General features: G+C 30.5%; 1 protein-coding gene across 4 annotated transcripts; it reads right to left on the bottom strand.

The window, feature by feature from the left end:
- Positions 1–1,952: 1,952 nt before the first annotated feature.
- LOC124846771 (inositol diphosphatase DSP4-like) lies at positions 1,953–7,425 on the bottom strand. Of its 4 annotated transcripts, none has more exons than XM_088094036.1 (6): positions 6,860–7,425; positions 6,556–6,649; positions 4,268–4,325; positions 4,125–4,168; positions 3,913–4,028; positions 1,953–2,171 (listed from the first exon to the last, which is right to left on the bottom strand). In XM_088094036.1, the coding sequence occupies exons 1-6, from the start codon at positions 7,120–7,122 to the stop codon at positions 2,162–2,164; spliced, it is 585 nt and encodes a 194-aa protein (XP_087950162.1). In that variant the 5' UTR covers positions 7,123–7,425; the 3' UTR covers positions 1,953–2,161. The 4 variants fall into 4 exon arrangements, with proteins under 4 accessions (XP_087950162.1, XP_087950159.1, XP_087950155.1 ...); XM_088094033.1 differs by lacking the exon at positions 1,953–2,171 and adding an exon at positions 3,247–3,790; XM_088094029.1 differs by lacking the exon at positions 1,953–2,171 and having other exon boundaries at positions 3,247–4,028; positions 6,860–7,152; positions 7,294–7,406.
- Between the last annotated feature and the right edge of the window lie 13,614 nt (positions 7,426–21,039).

The following is a 21,039-nucleotide window of genomic DNA, read 5'->3' as shown; positions in this document are numbered from 1 at the left end:
AATTACAATTTAAAAAATATCTATACAATTTTTCAAAAAGCAAACACATATCATATAATGATACAAACTTTAATCCATGGCCATGAAACTATTTTTTCTAATTTGTTAAAGTGACTTCTATTTTGATTCTTAGTTCATACGATTTGATTTTGGTTGAACCTCACAAACTTGATCATGTTATCCTTATCTCTATGGTTAGAGATAATTATTCATCACTCATACAAAGCAACCTTTGTAAAAGGTTTAGTATTCATAAACCTTAACACACTTTGACCTGTCCACAGTTGAATGGGTTTGGGCCCACCCACAATTATCTGTTCTTTTTTTGGGCCATAGAGTCTACCTCGCATTTGCTCAAATACAGTCTGTTAGATACAAAAGTGGTCCATTTTGCATCTAATTTCTTATTTTGTCCTCACAATTTGGGTGTTGATTTGGACCACTTCCACTATTCTATATAATATGCATGAATCACTTCTTTGGTACAGTTATAATCAAGGATGTAAATTATTATTGGGGACCATATTCTCTTTAATGAATAACTTTTTTTTTTATTTCTTAGATCAATTTGAATATAAAGATGTTATCCACTTCGAGTGTCATGGACAAATGACACCTTTGATAACATTATGATAAAATATATTAAATTTGTAAAAGTTGTCACTTAATGATTAATGATACTTCGTCATTATAATATAATGTAATTTAATTATTAGACTGATTAAATTCAACGTTTGTAAAGAAGTTGATAATTGCTCTATTTTTAGAAATAAAAAAAAAACTTGATTATAGAGTCTCTATTCTAAACCAAACATGTTTTTGGATCTCATGTAATCTTGTATGTTAGTTCCATTTGTTTGAGCAATGTTATGAACATCGTAAAGTTCATATATGCATAAAAAAAATACATTTGTCAACTATAATTAAATATTGTTGAGTTGCAATGGTATGGTAGATAAAATAAATTATTTGAATGTAAAATTATTGACATAATCAAACAACAAATATATCAATCTGTTTACTATCAAGTATTAGGTGAAGCTCTCATTTACAACTTATAAAAAATATTCAACCATTTGCTTAAGTTAAAAATTTCTTTAAACAAAGCATTCCTTATTAAGAAGCTAATAAACTTAAAATACAAAATAAAAGAAGAAATTAAATTAATCTATTCCAAGAAAAAATGATTAATTGTAAAATTGAAACAATATTAAAATGAACTTAAAAGGAATGGATCTAAATAAACACTACATCAATGATTCATCTAGTACAAACTATGACTACTATACCCATCAAAGATGTTCTAAGGTCATGTCCAAACATAACAATAAAAGCTTTGCCGACCATACATAGCTACTTAAATCTTGGATCACAACATTATATATATATATATATATATATATATATATATATATATATATATATATATATATATATAAGATATTATTTGCTAAATAATTTATAAACATAATATAACACTGTTTGTAATTTATTGTTGCAACTATTTTTCTTTTCTTTTAAAACTTAACTAATGATAACCATCAATGACAAATGCACCAACCATATCAATCAATGATAAATACATCAATCATGTCAATTAAAGCAGAGAAATATAGAATACCAGTTTGGAGAATTGATGATTAAGACTATTATCTCACAAATTTATTGATATTTGAGGTCAACATTGAAATGAGAATTTTGAACACCACTGTAAAACTTAACTGTTACTCCCTAACTAAGCAACTGGAGAGCTAAATACATTGCTTGACAATTTAAATCCCTGTGGCTGGCTAATCATAAAATAGGTCCTTGATTAGATATTCATTAACCTTGATTTATCAAAAAGCTTGAAGTTCTTTCATTAATCTAGGTAAAATAAGCTAAAAATGACATGGTTTAGGAGGGTGAAAGTGTACTTTATTGATGTTCCTGAATATAGAAAGAAAGTTGCAAATTGTACCCTACCACCCAAGGTGTTAGAGGGCCTAAAGAAAAAGGAATATATATATATAAAAAAAAAAAACTGAGGTCCATATTTTGTGTGTGCAGCCCAATAGAAAAACTATCCTTCACAGTGGTAGCTTGAGTTCAGCCATAGATATGTGACAGTGTGAGCTCAAGATGGCCATAAAGAAACATTCACATTGCAGCTATCCTTCCTTCACTCCAAACTATAAACATATTACATACCAACAAACAAAATAAGTTCATTGGCCATAAAGAAATTGTACATATATATGTAGAGAATTCACACACATGGACTTAAAACATATGATAAACAGTTTTATTTTATCTTTAGAATTTAATGTTGATAAGAGTCCAGGCAAAGCCTTTTTAATATTTTTATTGACATTACATTTAACACATTGGATTGTGTTAATAATTTACGTGAATATAGTAATATCTTAACTTTGTTAAATGGTAATAATAATATTATAATCAATATATTGTATCATGTAGGTGTAAATTTATTTTAAGACTAAATTGCATTAGAACGAAACTATTTTGTTTTTCAGGAGAGAGACCGACGAATATAACAAGAATAATATTTAAAATTTCATTTATTAAAATAACTCATCCTTCTAATAATAGCATGCACATGTCCAACTTATCATTCAAGTTTATTAATAGATTTTCGTGTGTGTATACATACATACATATATATATATATATATATATATATATATAACTATTGATGAAAAATAATAATACTTACAACGTCAGGGAAATAGCTAAAAATACATTTAAATGGTAGAAGGGAAAAAAATGTAATTCAAACAAAGGAAAAAATTGGGTTGAAGATATTAACTGTTGGTGATTATTTTGTCTTTGCACAAAACTCTCTTATTAGAGCTGGTAAAAATTGGAGGCTCACTTTTACGATGTTAATATAACGCACAAATATATTTAGAAATCAAAAACATTATAATAACATGTGGGAAGAAAACATTTGTAAAGATTAAGGTAATATAACATGTCGAATCGATCCAAATTACGTGTTACAATATCACTTGAAACATTATTATTCATCATTTTCTTCTTAAACTTCTATTTCAAAAGAAGCATGTTCCACTATAAAAAAAATTAAGAAAAATATTTAGTTCCCTTCTTTTATTGCTATTTTGACACCTCCCATTAGCATACATTCGTTAAAAAGTTTATCATCTAACGTTTCATAATATTCTCGTGCAGAAAATGTTCATCTTTCTATCACTATAGTAGACATTAAATGAATAAGACCCGATCAAAATCTAAAAATTATGTATATTTAGAAGAAAAAAAAATTGTATGATAGAATTAAAAACAGTTTCTCAGCAGCAGCATGCAACTAGTGCAAGAATAACCACCACACACAGAACTGAACTATCTCAACTCAATAAGGAAAGCAAGATTACAATAATTTCTCTGCTTTTACTATCCATCAAGATTCTAGGCAGACAAACAAGGCATTGTTGTGGCCTTCTTGAATTTCTCCGAGTCTCAAGAAAAAATCAAGACATATATCTACACTCATTGTTGATGAATAGTAGAGCAGCAAAAAGGAACATAAAGCAAAGAGAAAGAAAATAATAAAAGGTAGTGAGTGACTGGTGAGGTACACGAAGGGCCAAGTATGGAAGAAGGATATATAATAACACATACATATATGGGTAGGTAATGATCTAGTATGCCTACGATTTTCTTATCTTATTTTAAGAATGGAAGAAGAAGAATTATCCTTTGCCGCTGCAATGCATTGAAGGAGTTCATCACCTTTTCCTATTTATTTAATGGAAGAACATGGAGTTCACTTTCACCAACAAAAGAAAGTAAACCCAACTCAGCATACATAACTCGGTCTGTTACCTCTTCAGACATGAAAAGGTTATAGGCAAATGTTTCATGCTGGAAATATCAAACAACTCTACAAACCTCTGATCTGAAACTCTTGCTTTCGCAGCTGCAAAGCGCTGATACTCATCAAACACAGATGACAAGCACCACTTCTGCAATTTTCTATAGCATCCTACCAAACAACCCGTTCGGTGCTGCACACAGAAAAAAGGAACAGTTTGAATACTTTTTAAAAACTCTTATGTGTAGATATTACAAAAGTGGGGAAAAAAATCCAGAAAAGATCTCACCTTTCCCCGCTTACAGTGAATTATAACTGGGTGATTCCTGACATCTGCATTATTGACCACCAAAAGTTATTGCTGCTAAAATGAATTGCTGAAACTATACAGAAGAATTATGATTAATAACATTAAATAGCTATATATCATACCAAGGACAACTTTCAGCGCTTCACGGATTGTGTCCTCTGGGATGTTCACAAAAGGTTCCTGGATGCACATGTTTCATAATATCATAATTATCAGAAACTTGCTACGCCAACATAAAACCAAAGTTCCATTATCATCTTCTATCAACTAAACTTGATGGTAAAGAAAAGGAAGAGATGAGAGGGCGTGGCTAATACTATTTGAAGATAATATTACACAATTTATGAAGAATAAATAGCTTATGCAACTTTAGTTATAAACTGTTACAGAAGGTAGCTTTGAGAATTACCTTAAAATTTGTACCAACAACTATTTCTTATTAGTTGATAGTGTAATATTGTTTACAGTGCTGGTGTACAAAAACTGATCCCTTCTGAGTTCATTAACTACCAATATTGATTGACCTAACTATTATTTATGGGATCCAAGATAAGCTTTTATTCTATTACTAACCTATTTATACAGACCTAACTCCCACACAATAAACACAATAGAATAAACCATCACTCCATTCCCATTCATCTAACAATCATCTATTCCTCTGATTGTCACATGAATAACCATGAAAATTAGCAGACGTCAGAACATTCTCCAAGTCATAGAAGTTACACAAAAATGAAAAAAAGATAGGAAAAGCGCATGAAGCAACTCCAAAACTAAGGAACACAAGTCAGATATCATTATAAAAAATGGGCTTTAATAAAATAATTGCTTCCCCCTTGTTTTCCTGGACATGTAGATTGGTCAAAAAGTTAGTATTCAAACAAAATTCATGAAATTGAGAGTTGAGAATTCAACAATAAGGGTAAAACATATCTATGTTAATTCAACGGATCTGATTCTTCTAGAGTGACAAAATACACTTCAGATAATAACGTGTACTATTTAGACACTGTTAAAATTTTTGACAAAATCAAATAAGTATATAACAAACCTTAAAATTAATTAGAATCATCAAGCTTATTTTTGGATCAAGAATTGTGTCACTTGGCAAATCCAAATGCAACATACAAAAAAGCCCTAATCTTCCAGTAACATAAATTCCACATCCAAATGCACTGATGTAATATTCTCTATACTCTTAAGATTTTCCTTTCCATGATATTACCTTCTTATCTTTCCTAGGTGATCATGACTTTGGTGATACTTTTTTCTACAGTTATTACTTTCTTTCCCCCTTCTTTACCTTGTACTTGCAGTATAATCAAATAGCAAATCTGTGCTCTTTTTTAGCAGATTTGGTTTTCAAATGGTCCCATTATATAGACAGCAAGTATAATACATGATCTCCAACTGTTGATTATTCTCGAAAAACCAATGATTGTGATAATCTTAGATAACCAGGGAATAAGACTTGACATGCCAGCTTGGATTCCATCAACTGTGATTTACATTTTCTAAAGTTGGTAATAAATACTTCCACTGTCCACATACAGGTGAGGATTGAAGAGGTCTCTCTCGCATAGAAATATGCTCAAGAAATAAAACAACGGATCTAATCCAGAACAATAACGAGACTAAAACTGACATGACAATATAATAATAGTACCTAAAAAGCTGGGATAGTAAAATTTAGCAAGCACAAGTTTCCAAATAAACATTTTCCTAAAGCACTTTATAAAGTTAGGGACATTTCAAAAAGTTACCCCAGAAGACTCAAGCAAGAGGAGAGGAAGAGGAAGAGAGGAAGAGGAGGAATAGCAAGAAAACGAGTTGAAGAAGTAATAATGCCAAAAACCAGCTTTACGTCCCCTCTTTTTCTTCCAAGCTTGTCAAAAACTCATCTGGTTAAACTGTACTTGAAACCAAAGCATCCACACAACGGTAACAGTTCATCAGGTCACTAATTATATCCACAGCCACTCCTCGAGAGATGAAAGTATATTAAGCATATAAAAGAGAATGAGAATGACAGGTCAACTGGATTAGATATGTGTCCATTGATCTCAGTGCAAGCTATTAATTTTTCTTATTGCAGTAAACTTTGTGCAAATTGCCAAGACACAACAATCAAAGCCAGATTCAGAACTTAGATAAATTTCTCGTTAAAATCAATTCATGCACCTCTGCTTTTTCAGAGAAGTTAAAACTTAAACTCGATTCACAGAAAAATTAAGGAGAGCAAGTGAATTTTATCTTCCAAGAAAAACTTGATTGATTTTATGTCTGTTAGTTATAATTCTCTGATAAGAATATTATTTAAAGAGTTACTGAATCATAAAACAATCAAACCCAAATCAAGTCACAAATCACAAGAGCACAAAAAGAGGTTGAAGCCAAGGAAAGAGACCTTATGACCCTCGATTCCAAAATGATAAAGCTTGATCCCATTTGACTTGAGGAACTCCATGTTGGCCTCCGGATACGGTTCGGGACACAAATATCTAACAAACACCCAATCAAACAAGCAAACAATTAGCAACAGCATGCAAGGAAGAGACTTTACTCCCAATTCCTCAATTGGGTACTCAAAAACAATCCCAAAAGGATCATCAAACTCAAAAACAGACACAGACACACACGGTAACAGCAACACGAGAGAAACAAAACAATAAAAAAATATAAGAGAGAGTGATTGGGATGAGTAGACAGACATGATGGAGCGGAGGCCAAGGGTTTGGAGGAAGGAGAAGTTGGCAGGTTCTGGGAAGCCAGAGCGGAAAATGCCATTATCAACCATGGCGAAGTTGAGAGGCGGAATGAAGAGATCCTCCCCGTCAAGCTTGTCGGAGACGCCATCCCCAGCGACAGCAGTAGTGTGCGAGAGGGTGTGATCGGATATGGTGAGCTGGATTTGGCGGCACATCGGAGTGTCTTGGCGGTGATGGGTGTGTTGAAGTTCTGCCGCCACTTGCATATCAAAGTCTGTTTGAAGTAGTATATGTCTGTTTTAGGACAATACAGAGAGAGAGAAGGGTGTAAGGAGAAGTATAATTATTATTAGTATTGAAAGTATGTGAAGGAGAGAGATTTATATATTAGAATAATGGTAGTAGTAACAGAGAAAAGGATCAAATGGGATATTCCTTAAGGTGGTGGTGATGTATTATGGCCTTTGGTGGTGCCCCTTCAAGCTCAAAGGCCTTTCTTTTCACTCAAGAGAGAAACAAAAGTGCTGAAAGAGGTGAAAGAGGTGAAAGAGGTGAAAGGGATGAGGAGGCAGAACACATATATATACACATTGCACACCCTTCACATTTTCTTTCCTTCTAAATAAACAATTCAACAGCACCTTAGGACTAGGATGTTTTTTTCCTATGCTTTTTAACCTATCATCTGACAAAACATGATTCCAGATAACATCATCTTTGCAGTTTCTTAGTTTCATCGATATTTAACATAGTTTTTTTAACTTTATTTACATTTGGATATGTTTCAACTCAGTTTTTCTTTTTGTCATATTAAGAACCTTAAATTAGATAAAACGTAAGCATTTAGTTTTTCCTTTTTTAATAAAAAATTGAAATTTTACTTCAATTTATTGAGTTTTTATGTAATATGTGGAAATTTTGAAGGCAAATTTTCTATCTAATTAGAAGTGATTTTTAATGTAGTTATTATAAAATTCAGTAAATTTAATATGTAATGTATAATCAATAATACCACTCTTTATCTAAAAGTATTCATTGAAATACATTGATTTCCTTTAAAGACATTTATTCAGAATATGCAAACAACCCCCGTTAAAAAAAAAGGATGAAACTGAAATCAATTATGTCTTAATTATCCTTAAAGAAAATTATATTACCCTTAATTTTCCTTATGAAATTAATTTATAAAAAAATAAAAAATATGATAAATTTTATTAATTATAATAAAATAGTTGTGTAAGAATAATCAATGTCATCTTCACTTTAAAATAAATAATATTAAAACTTCTCCAAAGAAAACCAACACTTAAAAAGGAAACAATATTGAATTAACCAGGTGTCCCATGTACTCTCGAAGTTATTTTAAGATTTTTTTATAATTAAATATATATTTTTATCTTAAAATTATTATAAAAATTATATTTCATCTTTAAATTAAATTATAAAATATTTTGTTTGAGTATTTCATAAAAGTCAGTAATACATTTTTTTTGTGAACGTTATACTTTAATTGATTATAGAATTTTATTTTCTATATGGAAAATACCTCACATGTCATTTATTTATTAATTAAAAACTATATTTTTATAATTTTTATAAAATATAAAGACTAAATATTTTTATAATTTAATTTAGAAATAAAATTCAATCTTTTATAATAATTTGAAGAAGAAAAAGTATATTTCACAATTTTTTAAAAATTTAATATTCCATCATCAACCTATTAAAAAATAAACTTAAAAATTCATATATTTAAAAATAAACTTTGGTATCAAATATTTACTCCAATTTATCTATATTATAACTATCTTTTTTACCCATTTTCTTGCTATTTTACTTTTTGTTTTAAACTTTTATTATAATAATTGATTTCTATAATTATAAAAAAATATATGGAGACAACTGACTTATCAATACCTGTATTATCACTAGTTTGTAGAATAGAAATCACTATATTTTTTTTTGTCAATTTGGTTAAGATTCTTACTGGTTTTATAGTTGACTATTTTAATTATAAATACATATGAGTATGTTTACTATTAAGTTTTATTTTTATTTTTATATATAAATGTGATCCTTACAAGTTATTGACTATTTTGTTTTGATAATATAAAATTAAAACTACAAATAAACTAAAACAAATCGATATGAGAAAAATTACAAATCTCCTAATTATAAATTAAGATAAAATTAAATCAACAACTTTGTTACCTATATATAAATGTAATTTTTATATTCATCTTTATTTTTTTCATTATAAACTCAAATAACTTCAGTTTTTTTTTATAATAAAAAGGAACAAACAATATCTCTAAGGCTCATTTGAAAAGTTAGCCAAATATTTAAGAGAATAATAGTTACGTCTAGAATGAAGTATCTTGCATTATCACTCATATTTATTCTTCTATTGATTTTATCTGTCTCTCCATTTTTTCTATTTTGTTGAATGTGTTAAGTTGAATTTTGTGCACAGAGTTAGATAAACAACACCAGAAACTAGAATTTCCAGATATTTATTTGGTCTATGAAAACGACATATTACCAATTTAAGTTTTCACAGTGCTTTCCAAAATTATTCCGTTGGTAACTTATTTTTATTTAGCTATTTTATGCTCCTATACTCGTAAACTTCTGTTGGATAAAAATTAAATAAATAAAAAATAGAAGATTTAAAAATAAAGACATGTTCATTTTTATTTTATAAAAATTTATCTTTTTTATATTTAAGTTTATTTGAACTCTCTAAAATTATAGGATAATCAAATTATTGTTATGTTGAAGCAGTGCACTGAACATTGAGGGTAAGTAGTTTATTTTCTGGTAAGGACTACTTATTTTTGTTTTGTTAAGATGAAACCAATATGTGATAGGTGGATGACCAGAAAATCTTGTATTTTAGAAAGGATTAAGAAAGTTTTGTTTTATAACAAGAGTTAACTTTAATATATACTTAAATTAAAAATTGAACTAGACGTGATATATGATTGTATTTATTGGATATTTGAAGATGGATATAATTACATTAAGTATATATTAATTTGATAATAATTGGTAAATTAAAGGTAAAAGGTAAAAGGGAGCTTTTGTATTGATTTTAAGAATAAGATATGTTTTTTTATCCAAAGTTTGTTTTCTAAACAAATATAAGTTATGTAGTGGATTGTTGCTTAAGTGATTGTTTAAATAATATCATGATTATATGAATTATTTAATACACTCAAATGAGATGTTCAAACTATTAAACATATTTAAGATTTAATATTTAAGATTTGTTATAGACACTAGTGCAAAATTGATTTTTAACGTCACTCCATAGACGTCTGTCCACCAAAACCCCAACGTAAATAATTGACCGGTGGCATAAATGTAAATAATTGAGTGTGGAGACGTCCGTCCTAGAAGGGGCCGGACGTCTATAATATAGTAGACGTCCGACCCCTCTAACGGATGTTCAAAAGCCTGGCGGGAGAGTTGAAGATTCAGCCTTTTGAACGTTCGTCCTGGAGGGGGCCGGACGTCCATATATAGTAAACGTCCTGCCCCCTCAAGGACGGACGTTCAAAAGACTGACGAGTTAAACTACCCTGTCAGCATCTTGAACGTCCGTCCTAGAGGGGGACGGACGTCTACTATAGGTAAACGTCCGCCCCCTCCCAGGACGGACGTTTAATATATATAAACGTCCGTCCCCCTCTAGGACGGACGTTCAAGGGGCTGACTGGTTCAACTACTCTGTCAGCCTCTTGAACGTCCGTCCTGGAGGGGGACCGACGTCTATATATATTAAACGTCCGGCCCCCTCCAGGACGGACGTTTAAGGGCTGACAGGTTCAACTACCCTCTCAGTCTCTTGAACGTCCGTCCTGGAGGGGGGGACGGACGTTTAATATATATAGACGTTCGTCCCCCTCCAGGACGGACGTTCAAGAGACTGATGGGTTGAACTACTGTCAGTCTCTTGAACATCCGTTCTAGAGGGGGACGGACGTCTACTATATTATAGACGTTCGCCCCTACCACAATGGACGTTCAAAAGACGTTTAAAATAAGGACTTACTAACCAAAACGCGAACCCGCGAGGAGTTATGCGAACCCGTGAGAGTTCCCTCTGCGCCTTGCATTTCCAGGTTGGTTTTTATCTGTTTTGGACCATTTAATCTTACTTTTATTCCGATTAAATTGTTCAGTGATGAAATATCTTTCATTTGGACCGATTAAAAATCGTTTTCTGTGCATTTTTGTGCAGTTTGTAGCGTGTTCTTGGGCGGCGTTTTTGGCCTACGTTTTAGGTCGTTTACTCCTCCATCTCCCTCCATTTTCATTTCGAATCTGCTCTTCAGACGTGTTGCAGTGCACAAACAAACGTCCAAACCCTATAATCCTAAATAACCCGTAAATAACCCTAAATAACCCGTCTAATAAAGCCCTTTCTGCAGTAGTGTATAGACGTCCGAGAGGTTCACAGCGGACGTCTATATAGACGTCCGCCTGACACAGCGGACGTCTATATAGACGTCCGGCCTAACACAACGGACGTTTATATAGACGTCCGGCCTGACACAACGGACGTCTACATAGACGTCACCCGCAAAGACGTCGGTCGAACGTCGGACGTCAAAAAGCCTAAAGAACGGACGTCTATAGCCCTTTCTGCACTAGTGAGAGAAAGGTTAAGATATTTTTCTTTTCTCTAAAGTAGATATTATTAAGTAGGGGATCACTATAATTATGAAGTAAGTGCATGAAAGATATTTTATTATATAGAAAAAGTTAAAAAAAATTGGTTATATTATATATAATTTCAATGAAATGAACTTTAGCTACTCCTATACATCTATAACACAAAAGGAGATTGAAATGGTGGAATGGATGAAGAAAGATGGAGTCTTTGAACCCTAGAAGTGTGAGTGTCTAGTGGTTTTGTTGGGTGAGGGATTCATGTGGTTGGGTAAAAGACTTCCGGAAACAACTCTCTATTCTTCTCCAATCTTTTATTTTCCTGTAAAATAATTCATATGCAAAAAATTATATCTATCTATGAATAATATATACAAATTCTACCTCTTTTCATGAAATTCAAGACAAACACATGATAAAAGACAAATAAAAGATACTAATAAGTGTGAGTAATAAGTAATTATCATACTTATCAATTTTTATAAAACTGATATAGGTTTAAGAAGATTAGGTTTTCTTGTAATTATTTAATATTATATCAACATAAGAGTGTATATTTGGAAACTTATAACTTAATAAATTGTTATATTAAAATATCATTTGTTAAATAATTATTATGAAGATGAATACTTATGGTGTAGTTTGGAGTTGTCATATTCGAACTACGTGTGTTGATATACTTAGAGAAAGTCAAGTTGAATATATAAGTAATTTTCTTAATTTGTTTAGGTGTGCAACATCTATTTATGCTAAATGTCAAAGCTCAATTTTTCCTCGATAAAATAAATAGAGTAAAATATGTTTAAGAAGTATGAACTGATATTTGGTAGTATGTGAGATTAATGCATGTTGATTATTATGCTTAAAATGATTGTTTTTAGTATTAAGTGTGTTTGGATGCATGTACTTGGTTGAGTGATGTTTGTGGATTTTGATAATTTTGTCTGGATTGGATTGTTGTCATATATGTTGTTGTTTTGAAGTTTAGTAGTGTCAAGTTGTTATGATGTTGAGAAGAAATGGATTAGGTTGAGTTATAAGTCATTTTGGTCAAAAATGGAAGTTTTGATAGGTGAGTTTTATAGATAAGGGTCTAAGGAGAGAATTTGTAATCTAGGACATGTTTTAGGATCATTTGAGACTTGTTGGCACCTTGATTTAATAGAAATCTGATATAGAAATAAGTATGAGTCAATAGGGTGGTTTTTGGAAGATTTTAGGTTCAATTTTAGAGGTTTTGGCTAGTGAGATTATAATGTAGTAGGTCTGGACTGAAGAAAAGAGTTTGGGGTTTGCTGCTAGAGCATTTCAAACTGGTTTAAACCCTTAGGAGGGTAATCTATGCATGAGAAAAAGGTGAAAATGAATTTAGGTAAGTTAGAGTAGGCAAGTTGGTGTAGGGTATCCCTTTTAAGTTAAAAACCTGTTTCTAAAGCATTATTAATGTCTAGGATAGCATATTAACTAATTAGATAAGTATAAAAGGCAACCAAGACTAGAAAATAAGGGTTTGTGTTATTCTGGTGTGACGTTTAGCGACAGTCAACGGAGCCTGAGTGCTAGATTTGTGAGAGGTTTGGCGTCCAACTGCATGTGGGTGGGCACTCAGGTGCTAGAAATGCGAGAGGAATGACGCTCATCAGCAAGGAGGTGCCACTCATCGCCAATTTACATAGTTTCCTATCTTTGTTTTCTACTCCTTTGACTTTTGTGATTTCTCTTAAGGATTGGATGATATTGTATGATAGTATGCTTTGTGAAATGTTATTAATGGTTTCAAATGAGGATGATTTATGTATCAAGGTGTGATTGAATAAGAGTTTTAAAGGAGAAATTCTAAGTGGTTGTATCAAATATTATTTGTATGAATGTAGGAAGCTTAGTCTTAAAGGTTTTCCTGACACTCTAATGGTCATTCATTTTCAATTAGAGATGAGTGATATGTAGTGAGAGTAGCAAAAGGTCATAGTCTAGGTGCTCCAGTATGGTCTAAGACGTGAAACAGAGATTGTTCGTGTGTAATTGATTCTTTGGATAATGATTAGCTAATGAGTGTGAGCAGAGAAAAATGACATTTCTGTATAGCAGATGCTAGGTGAAGATGGTGCAAATGTATAAATGTTCTAGTAAATGCTTTTTTTTGTTGCTTTAAAAAATCAAAATTGTTAATAATTTTGGATTAGAAATTTGTATATAAAGTTTGATTATAGTTATATGTAGATAAATATAATGATATTGTATATTTATTAATTGTTGTAGTTTATTGAATTGTAATGTTTCATTGATAATATATTATACTATTTTAGATAAGATGTTACACGTTTTATACAAATCTTTTGAAAATTATAATGAACCAAACAAAGTATTTTTACAAATTAAAAATAGATTATAAAGAAAAAGTACAAAATAGAAAATATATTTTATTTGAGACAGTTCTTAAAATATATAAGAAAATAATTTTATAATAATAAAAAATATGGATTGCTTAAAAATTATTTTCTTTTATAACAATTAAAATAAGAAAAATAGAAAGATAAAAAGAAGCAACAGAAGGAAGCGAGAGTAAAAAGAAAAAGAGAGAATAGTGCAATCACGCGGCATTTTCTTGGAGAGCAAAGTCTGAGAAGAGGAAGGGAGAAAAATAATTACTGTATATGTGAATGAAAAAAAAAATTTATACAGTATAGGTATTATTTTTCATTAATTTATTATTTTATTGATTTATTTTAAACTTAACAAAAAATAATACGTTTATTGTATTAAAATATTCTCAAAATAATTTATTTTGCCATATGATTGTCACTCATTTAAATATTATTGAAAGGCACAATTGCAGGGCATCAGTTGTATTTTAATTTTATCTTTCAATTACTTGACATTAATTGCATTTTAATTTTGAAGAAAGATACCTATTATGCGTCATAATGCTAATCCAAATTGAAATATGTACAATGTGGTGGGCCCGATATTTAATATAGTTATTTGCTTTTGTTACAAGTATATCATTGATAGCTTTGCAAGTATATGTGAAGTTTTAATTTTACTTATGTCTATTATTCTAATTCTTTCATACATCATACCTTTCGTGTTTTTCGTATCCTTCATTTTAAGTAATACAAATATAAAAATATAAATTTAAAAAATAATGATGGAAAATGTTTTCCATGTTTTCCTTTCTATATTTATACGGCCGTCCATATTATCTGGTATTTTCATTTTAAATGTATGAGTATTTGTATGATGTCTATTTAGTATCTTTTTCATTTCAAAATGATTAAAAAAATACTTATTTTTAAATGTACGAGTATTCATGCAACCATACTCTTTTACTGTGATCCTGAATTTGAATTAAAATAGGTATGAGTGAGTCTTGATAATTCATAGTTTATATATATATATATATATATATATATATATATATATATATATATATATATATATATATAACTCAAATTTCAACTAAGAATTCATAAATATAATTCAAATTTTTTTAATTTATCTTTTTATCTTTTTCTTCGTTGGCACTGAATCAGACGATATTCCTTCATCTGCTTCCGTATAACGAATTATACGATCATCGTACATACACAAACACAAACAAGTAGGGTGAGCTAACATGCAACAAATCATTTATAAAACATGCATAATTATTTTGATACACTCAACAAACATCATATAATAATTATGTCAGACACCCTCATACCATCATACAACAATCGCACCATAGATACTCATCCCATCATCCCACAATTCCTAATAGACACTCATCCCACAATATCTAATAGACATTCATCCCACAATACCCAATAGACACTTATTCGGATGATACGTAATAAACACTCATTCCACAATACTCACTAGACACTCATTCCAAAATACCCAATATACACTAATTCCACAATACCCAATAGACACTCATTCGGATGATACGTTGATGAGCGGTCATGGGAGGTTATGCACTTGTGATGACTTCTACTTCTTCTTACAAATACACTTCCAAAATATTTCATACCATCCATAAGGTTAGTCCTCAACACTATGTCCAAAACCGGCACATAGACCAGGACCTCCTGCCCCTCTCGCACATAATTCATCCTTCTCTACTTGAGACTGGATGATTATTAGAGTATCAGGATAACCTCCAACAACAGGACCCTCAACATCAACATATACACAAATACCATATCATTACAGAATCTCTCCACGAGACTCATACCATGCTCATATTCCTCAACTCATATTATACCATTACAAAATCTCCCCATAATACTAGTATCAGGATAACCTCCAACAACAGGACCCTCAACATCTTCATATACACTAATACCATATCATTACAGAATCTCTCCACGAGACTTATATCATGTTCAGATGCATAAATTCAAATCCAATATAATAAAATACAATCATCACAAAAATCATACAAAATGAATATATCACAAAATAAATTAACAATACTAACATATCACTATAAATGGTCACCGGAGAAGAATCAAATGTTTGACGAATCAAACTCACCATAAACAGTAGTACATATGACTAGTCACAACTTACTGGATTTGACCAGGGCTGCTCTATGGTCAGGGATGTACCAACTCCGGTTTTTAAGATTCCTCTATCCTACCATCACAATTATAATTCATAATTCCATATCTACCACAATAACCTGAATTCATCAGAAATTTTCATTCTAACAAGATATATTGCACAATAATTTAACAGTACATAATCTGTTCAACAAGATTTAAGTTAAAAACTTGTCGAGTAGACTTCCAGGAAAGAGATGTGTGTCACAATGGACAACTTAAATACCAAGTCTTTCCTTAGCCAAAGTGTTCCTCAACTAGTTTTAGCAAATTTCTTATTTACAGACTCAAAACAACAACATATAATATTAACACAGAAATTCAATATAGATAGATATATAACAAGCACCTATGTTTTTCATTAACAGTATTCACACAGAATTTCAAGACATGAATAGTAATAAAACAATACTAAATCATAATATAAAAGCTTAGAAAGGTTAGCTCCCTACCTCTATTCCAGACTTAATCTCTTGCTCAGAATTTGTTTCCCCGAAAACCCTCAAGAACCTCTACTCTTCTTGCAACTAAAAATTTCTTCCTAACTCTTTCTTCTCTATTTCTCAAGATTTCTCACTTGATTCTTCCTCTCTTTGTCCAGATTCTTAGAAAAGAGCTTGAACCCATGTTCTTGAAATCATCACAATTTTCTACCATTTAAGCTACCAAAATTTCTTATTTAGCTTTTCACATTTTATTTTTACATAAACTTATTATATTTTCCATTCACAAAGAAATTTATTATTACTAGTAATAAAATTGTTACTATTAAGGTAAATATTTTTCATGGGTCTTACAGGATTCACTTTCAAAAAATTTAAATTTTTTAAAATCATTTTTAGATAGTTTTTAAAAAATTAGGTAAGAACAAGATTAATCTTTTGTCAGATCTAAATAAATATTTTCAATTTTAAAAAAATAATATATAAAAATTGTTTATTATGGGTTGAAAAATTTGTTTTCATAGATATGTCTTGTTTTAAAGTTTTTATGTAATTTTTCTAAATAAATTCTTCTATTTTCATAAAATGATTTGTGTTGTCTCGTTCTAACTTGATTGTGACACTCTGGTTATTTATGTTTTAAAACATATTTGGAGAAAGAATTTTAAAAACTTTAATCGAAGAATGATTCTATTTTATTTTATAACGTTTAAATATTTGTAATAATATTTAATATAAATTTACTTAAAATATATAGATAATTCAAAATAATTCTTCAACTAACTTATTTAAAGATTAAAATTAAAAGTATAACTATATAATACCTACTTCGTATTTGAATAAATATTTTTAAGATGAATTTGAACTTATATTTTCAAGTAAAATAAGTTAAATTTTATCCATGTTATTATTAATAAGAAACACTCAATTATCAACTAACTTATTCCACACAATATATCATTATAAATTTGACATTATTTATTCATATATCTGATAAGGTAATATAGTTGTATAATTTTAGGCTAAACTTAAATTTAGTGTTTGTTATTGTGAATTAAGCTTATTAAGATTTTTTTTAATACTACAAAAGCTTCACTTTTTGTTCTTTTATTTCCTTTTATACATATTCATAATTCATAATTCACAATAGAATACAAATGGAAGATGAGTAACGTCGAAATCGTTTTCTCTTACAATGAATACGCACAAAAAAATTAGTATTTACTCTTAAAATGAATGTAATGATTTTATTTTAATAACTTAAATTTAAAAGAAAATCAAATAAAAACATTAAGAAAGGATAGCAAGTATTTGTGAATTAGATAACATAATCTTCATTCTAAACACATAAATAAGAGAACAATTAAAAACACCAAGTATTCATTAAAAAAACATGAAAATTTAATGATGTAACTGTTAATGATTAATGGTTTTGAAAGACTAAAGAGTAAAATAGAACATTCCAAGGAATATGCTTTGTACTCATAATCCCTTATGTACTTTGGCTATTATAAAAGGAAATAATTAAATGTAATAGCAATAATAACAGCGATGGCCAGTAGTGCGGTGCCTCTGCGCCACATACAAACTTGCTTTAATAGTTTTACTTTTTTTTTATTATTATTATTATTTGTTTTCTTTATCACTTTCCCATCTCAGCCACAAAGTGTAACAGAAAGTGTTCCAAAAAGATTCTCTTTTTTCCTATACCCACGCTTCCAAATTTTCACTTTTGTTTTTTCTAAGAATCACTCATACACCATTTTCATTTAGTTACAATAATATGTTTTTGTCTATTTTATTTAAACAACAATATACTTATTTTTATAATTATAATCTAATTATTTTTATTAATACACACATGTGTATGTTTTCATCAGTGTTAACTATATTTTAAAATATAGTATTTATTGTTTGAATTTGCATAAACTATAGATTTAAGAAACAAATATGGACTAAAATGTAAAATTTACTGCCTAAAATTATACATACCTGTAAAGTAAGTATTTAATATTAAAAATGAAAAATTAACTTTTAGAAGTTAATGAATATCAATTAGCAATCTTTTCCTTATAACAATTATTAATATATATATATATATATATATATATATATATATATATATATATATATATATATATATATATAATTTGCATTTTTGGTGACGATAATGACACATGCGTAATTATTTTTTTGTTCCTTACGTGAAATTGACTACATTAAAGTTAAGAATAAAGTGATTGATGGTCAAGTATCGAATTACTTTTTCTAATGTCACTATTTTTCTTTACTAATAATGAAAATTGATAATACACTTCATTTTTAAAATATAAATGACTAAATTAATTAAGGCTAATATAGAACCATAAATTTATGCTAATAATATAATGTTGGTTTTAAAATATGGATGTTAAAATATATACACTCACATAATTTTATAAATTTGGAATGATTCTCTTCATTAACTATCTTTGTAATTGATACTGATATAAAAATTAAATATGATATAGGTTAAAAAAGAATAATATATTACTTTCTAATCAATTTTAAAGGTCTTATGTAAATTATACAAGTTTTATTTATAACTAATATAGAAAAAAAAATATTATAGTAATTTTCGTACTAGTGTTATAATATCTAATATTACAAAAATAACCTATACTAGTAAAAAAAAGCGGATTCTGACGCCCCATATACGCTTCGGTTATTGAGAAATCAAAGCGTACAAGGTTATATACCTCGGTCCCCATCCAACCCGAGGTCCAAAAGCCATATTGCTTCGGTTAACACAAAACCGGTGCCTATAGCGTGACTACTGCCTCGGTTTGTTACGAAACCGGTGTCTAAACCCCTCCCTATTGTTTCGTTTGGAATGAGACCGAAGCCTATACACCTCTGCTGGGCACTGAAAAGTCTGAACCCATCCCTATTGACTCGGTTAAAGGTAAAACCGAGGCCTATTACCCGGTCAAATCTGTCACACCACACCTGACCCGCTTTTTCATTTTTTCCTCTTCTTTCCTCTGACACTCTCATCTCCCCTCTCGTTCTTTCCTCATCTCACTCTCATCTCACTTTCATCGAAACAGAGAGGGCGCGATCTCTCTTCTCCTCTCCCACTTGACAGCCACGGTGCGAGGACGAGACGCGATGGTGGCCGGCGTTGAAAGCCGAGGGGAAGCGCGATGGTGGTCGGCGTCGAAAGCGGAGGGGAGGCACGATGGTGGCCGGCGTCGAAAGCGGAGGGGAGGCGCGATGGTGGAGACGAGTACCGCGGCGGCGGTGATGGGAGGCTCGCCGATCTAAGGCGTTTGGCGAGGTGGCGGCGAGGTTCACCGATCTAAGAGTTGAACGGAGTTCCTTGGCGAGGTGGCGGCGAGGTGGTGGCGAGGTTGCAGCGAGGTCGCGGCGAGGTCAGGCGAGGTCCCGGCGATGGCGTCCTGTAGCGATGGCGTTGGCGAGCAACGAAGAGGTGTCGGCGAGGCGTCCTGCAGCGGTGGCGAGCAACCTCCCTTTTTCCCCAAATCTTTTCTTCTTCCCTAAACGCTCATTGTATCAAAATCCATACTTTTTTTTTCTCTGTTGTTTTGGGAGCAATTTTGTTAAGGTTGGTGTAGTTGATTTTTCTGTGTTGTTATGATATTTGGTTCTATGTTCTGAGATTTGGTTCTCTAAAAGGGAAAAAAATTCAATAACCCTTTGCTATTCTGATATTTGGTTCTCTTCTGATATTGGGGAAAAAATTCAATAACTTTGCTTGTCTGGACTGTGTAACGGAGAGATAGAAGTGGATTGTTTTGAAAAAAAAATACGCAATTGCCTCGGTTATTTTAGAACCGAGGCATCATCCTGTATCTTTTCAACCCGGTTCAAAATCGAGGCATAAAGCCACCCTCTTTTACACCGTCCGAATATGACTCGGTTGCAGAACCGAATCCTATTAAGTCATTTAACCGATGCCATTTCCTTATCTGTACTAATGATATATAAAATATCTTGCATTAAGGTGTTAACTTATTATTCTTCCTTTAAACTTTAGACAGCCAACTCTATATATAAATGACCTATATATAATGTTTTAAATTTTAAGATATTTTCTTTCTTGAGAGTTTGATTGTTATCATTTTCAATTGTTTCACATTGTTTGCGAACTTAACCTAAGTCTTTAATACTAAAAAATATGAAATTTAAATTGAGATTTTTACTTAACACTTAGTGCAACATCGACACGTAATATTATCATCACCATGTCACATTGCTTATATGATAAGATTCTCACTTAACACATATTTTTTTTTTAAATTAACAAAAATGAAAAAAAATATAATACAAATTAAAAGAAATTAAAACATTAGAAAAAACGAACCGACACGTGACTTATGAGCTAATGTCCTAAATAAAATCCAATTAAAACTAATAAAAAGACCTTTCAAACAAATAAGAAAATTTTAAACCAATTTTAATTTAGTTTATATCA

Source organism: Vigna umbellata, chromosome 1 (genome assembly GCF_029865625.1).
Source record: "Vigna umbellata cultivar VRB3 chromosome 1, Vumbellata_1.0, whole genome shotgun sequence".
NCBI lineage: Eukaryota > Viridiplantae > Streptophyta > Magnoliopsida > Fabales > Fabaceae > Vigna > Vigna umbellata.
Note: the sequence above shows the minus strand (reverse complement) of the source record. Positions and strands in the feature narration are given on the sequence as shown.

Excerpts from the sequence above, each read along its gene's own strand:
- LOC124846771 (XM_047324119.2), bottom strand. The coding sequence starts at position 7,122 with ATGCAAGTGGCGGCAGAACTTCAACACACCCATCACCGCCAAGACACT. Across the intron at positions 6,650-6,859 it reads CTTGGCCTCCGCTCCATCAT|ATATTTGTGTCCCGAACCGT; the intron begins GTCTGTCTACTC and ends GGTGTTTGTTAG. Across the intron at positions 4,169-4,267 it reads AGCGCTGAAAGTTGTCCTTG|ATGTCAGGAATCACCCAGTT; the intron begins GTATGATATATA and ends TCAATAATGCAG.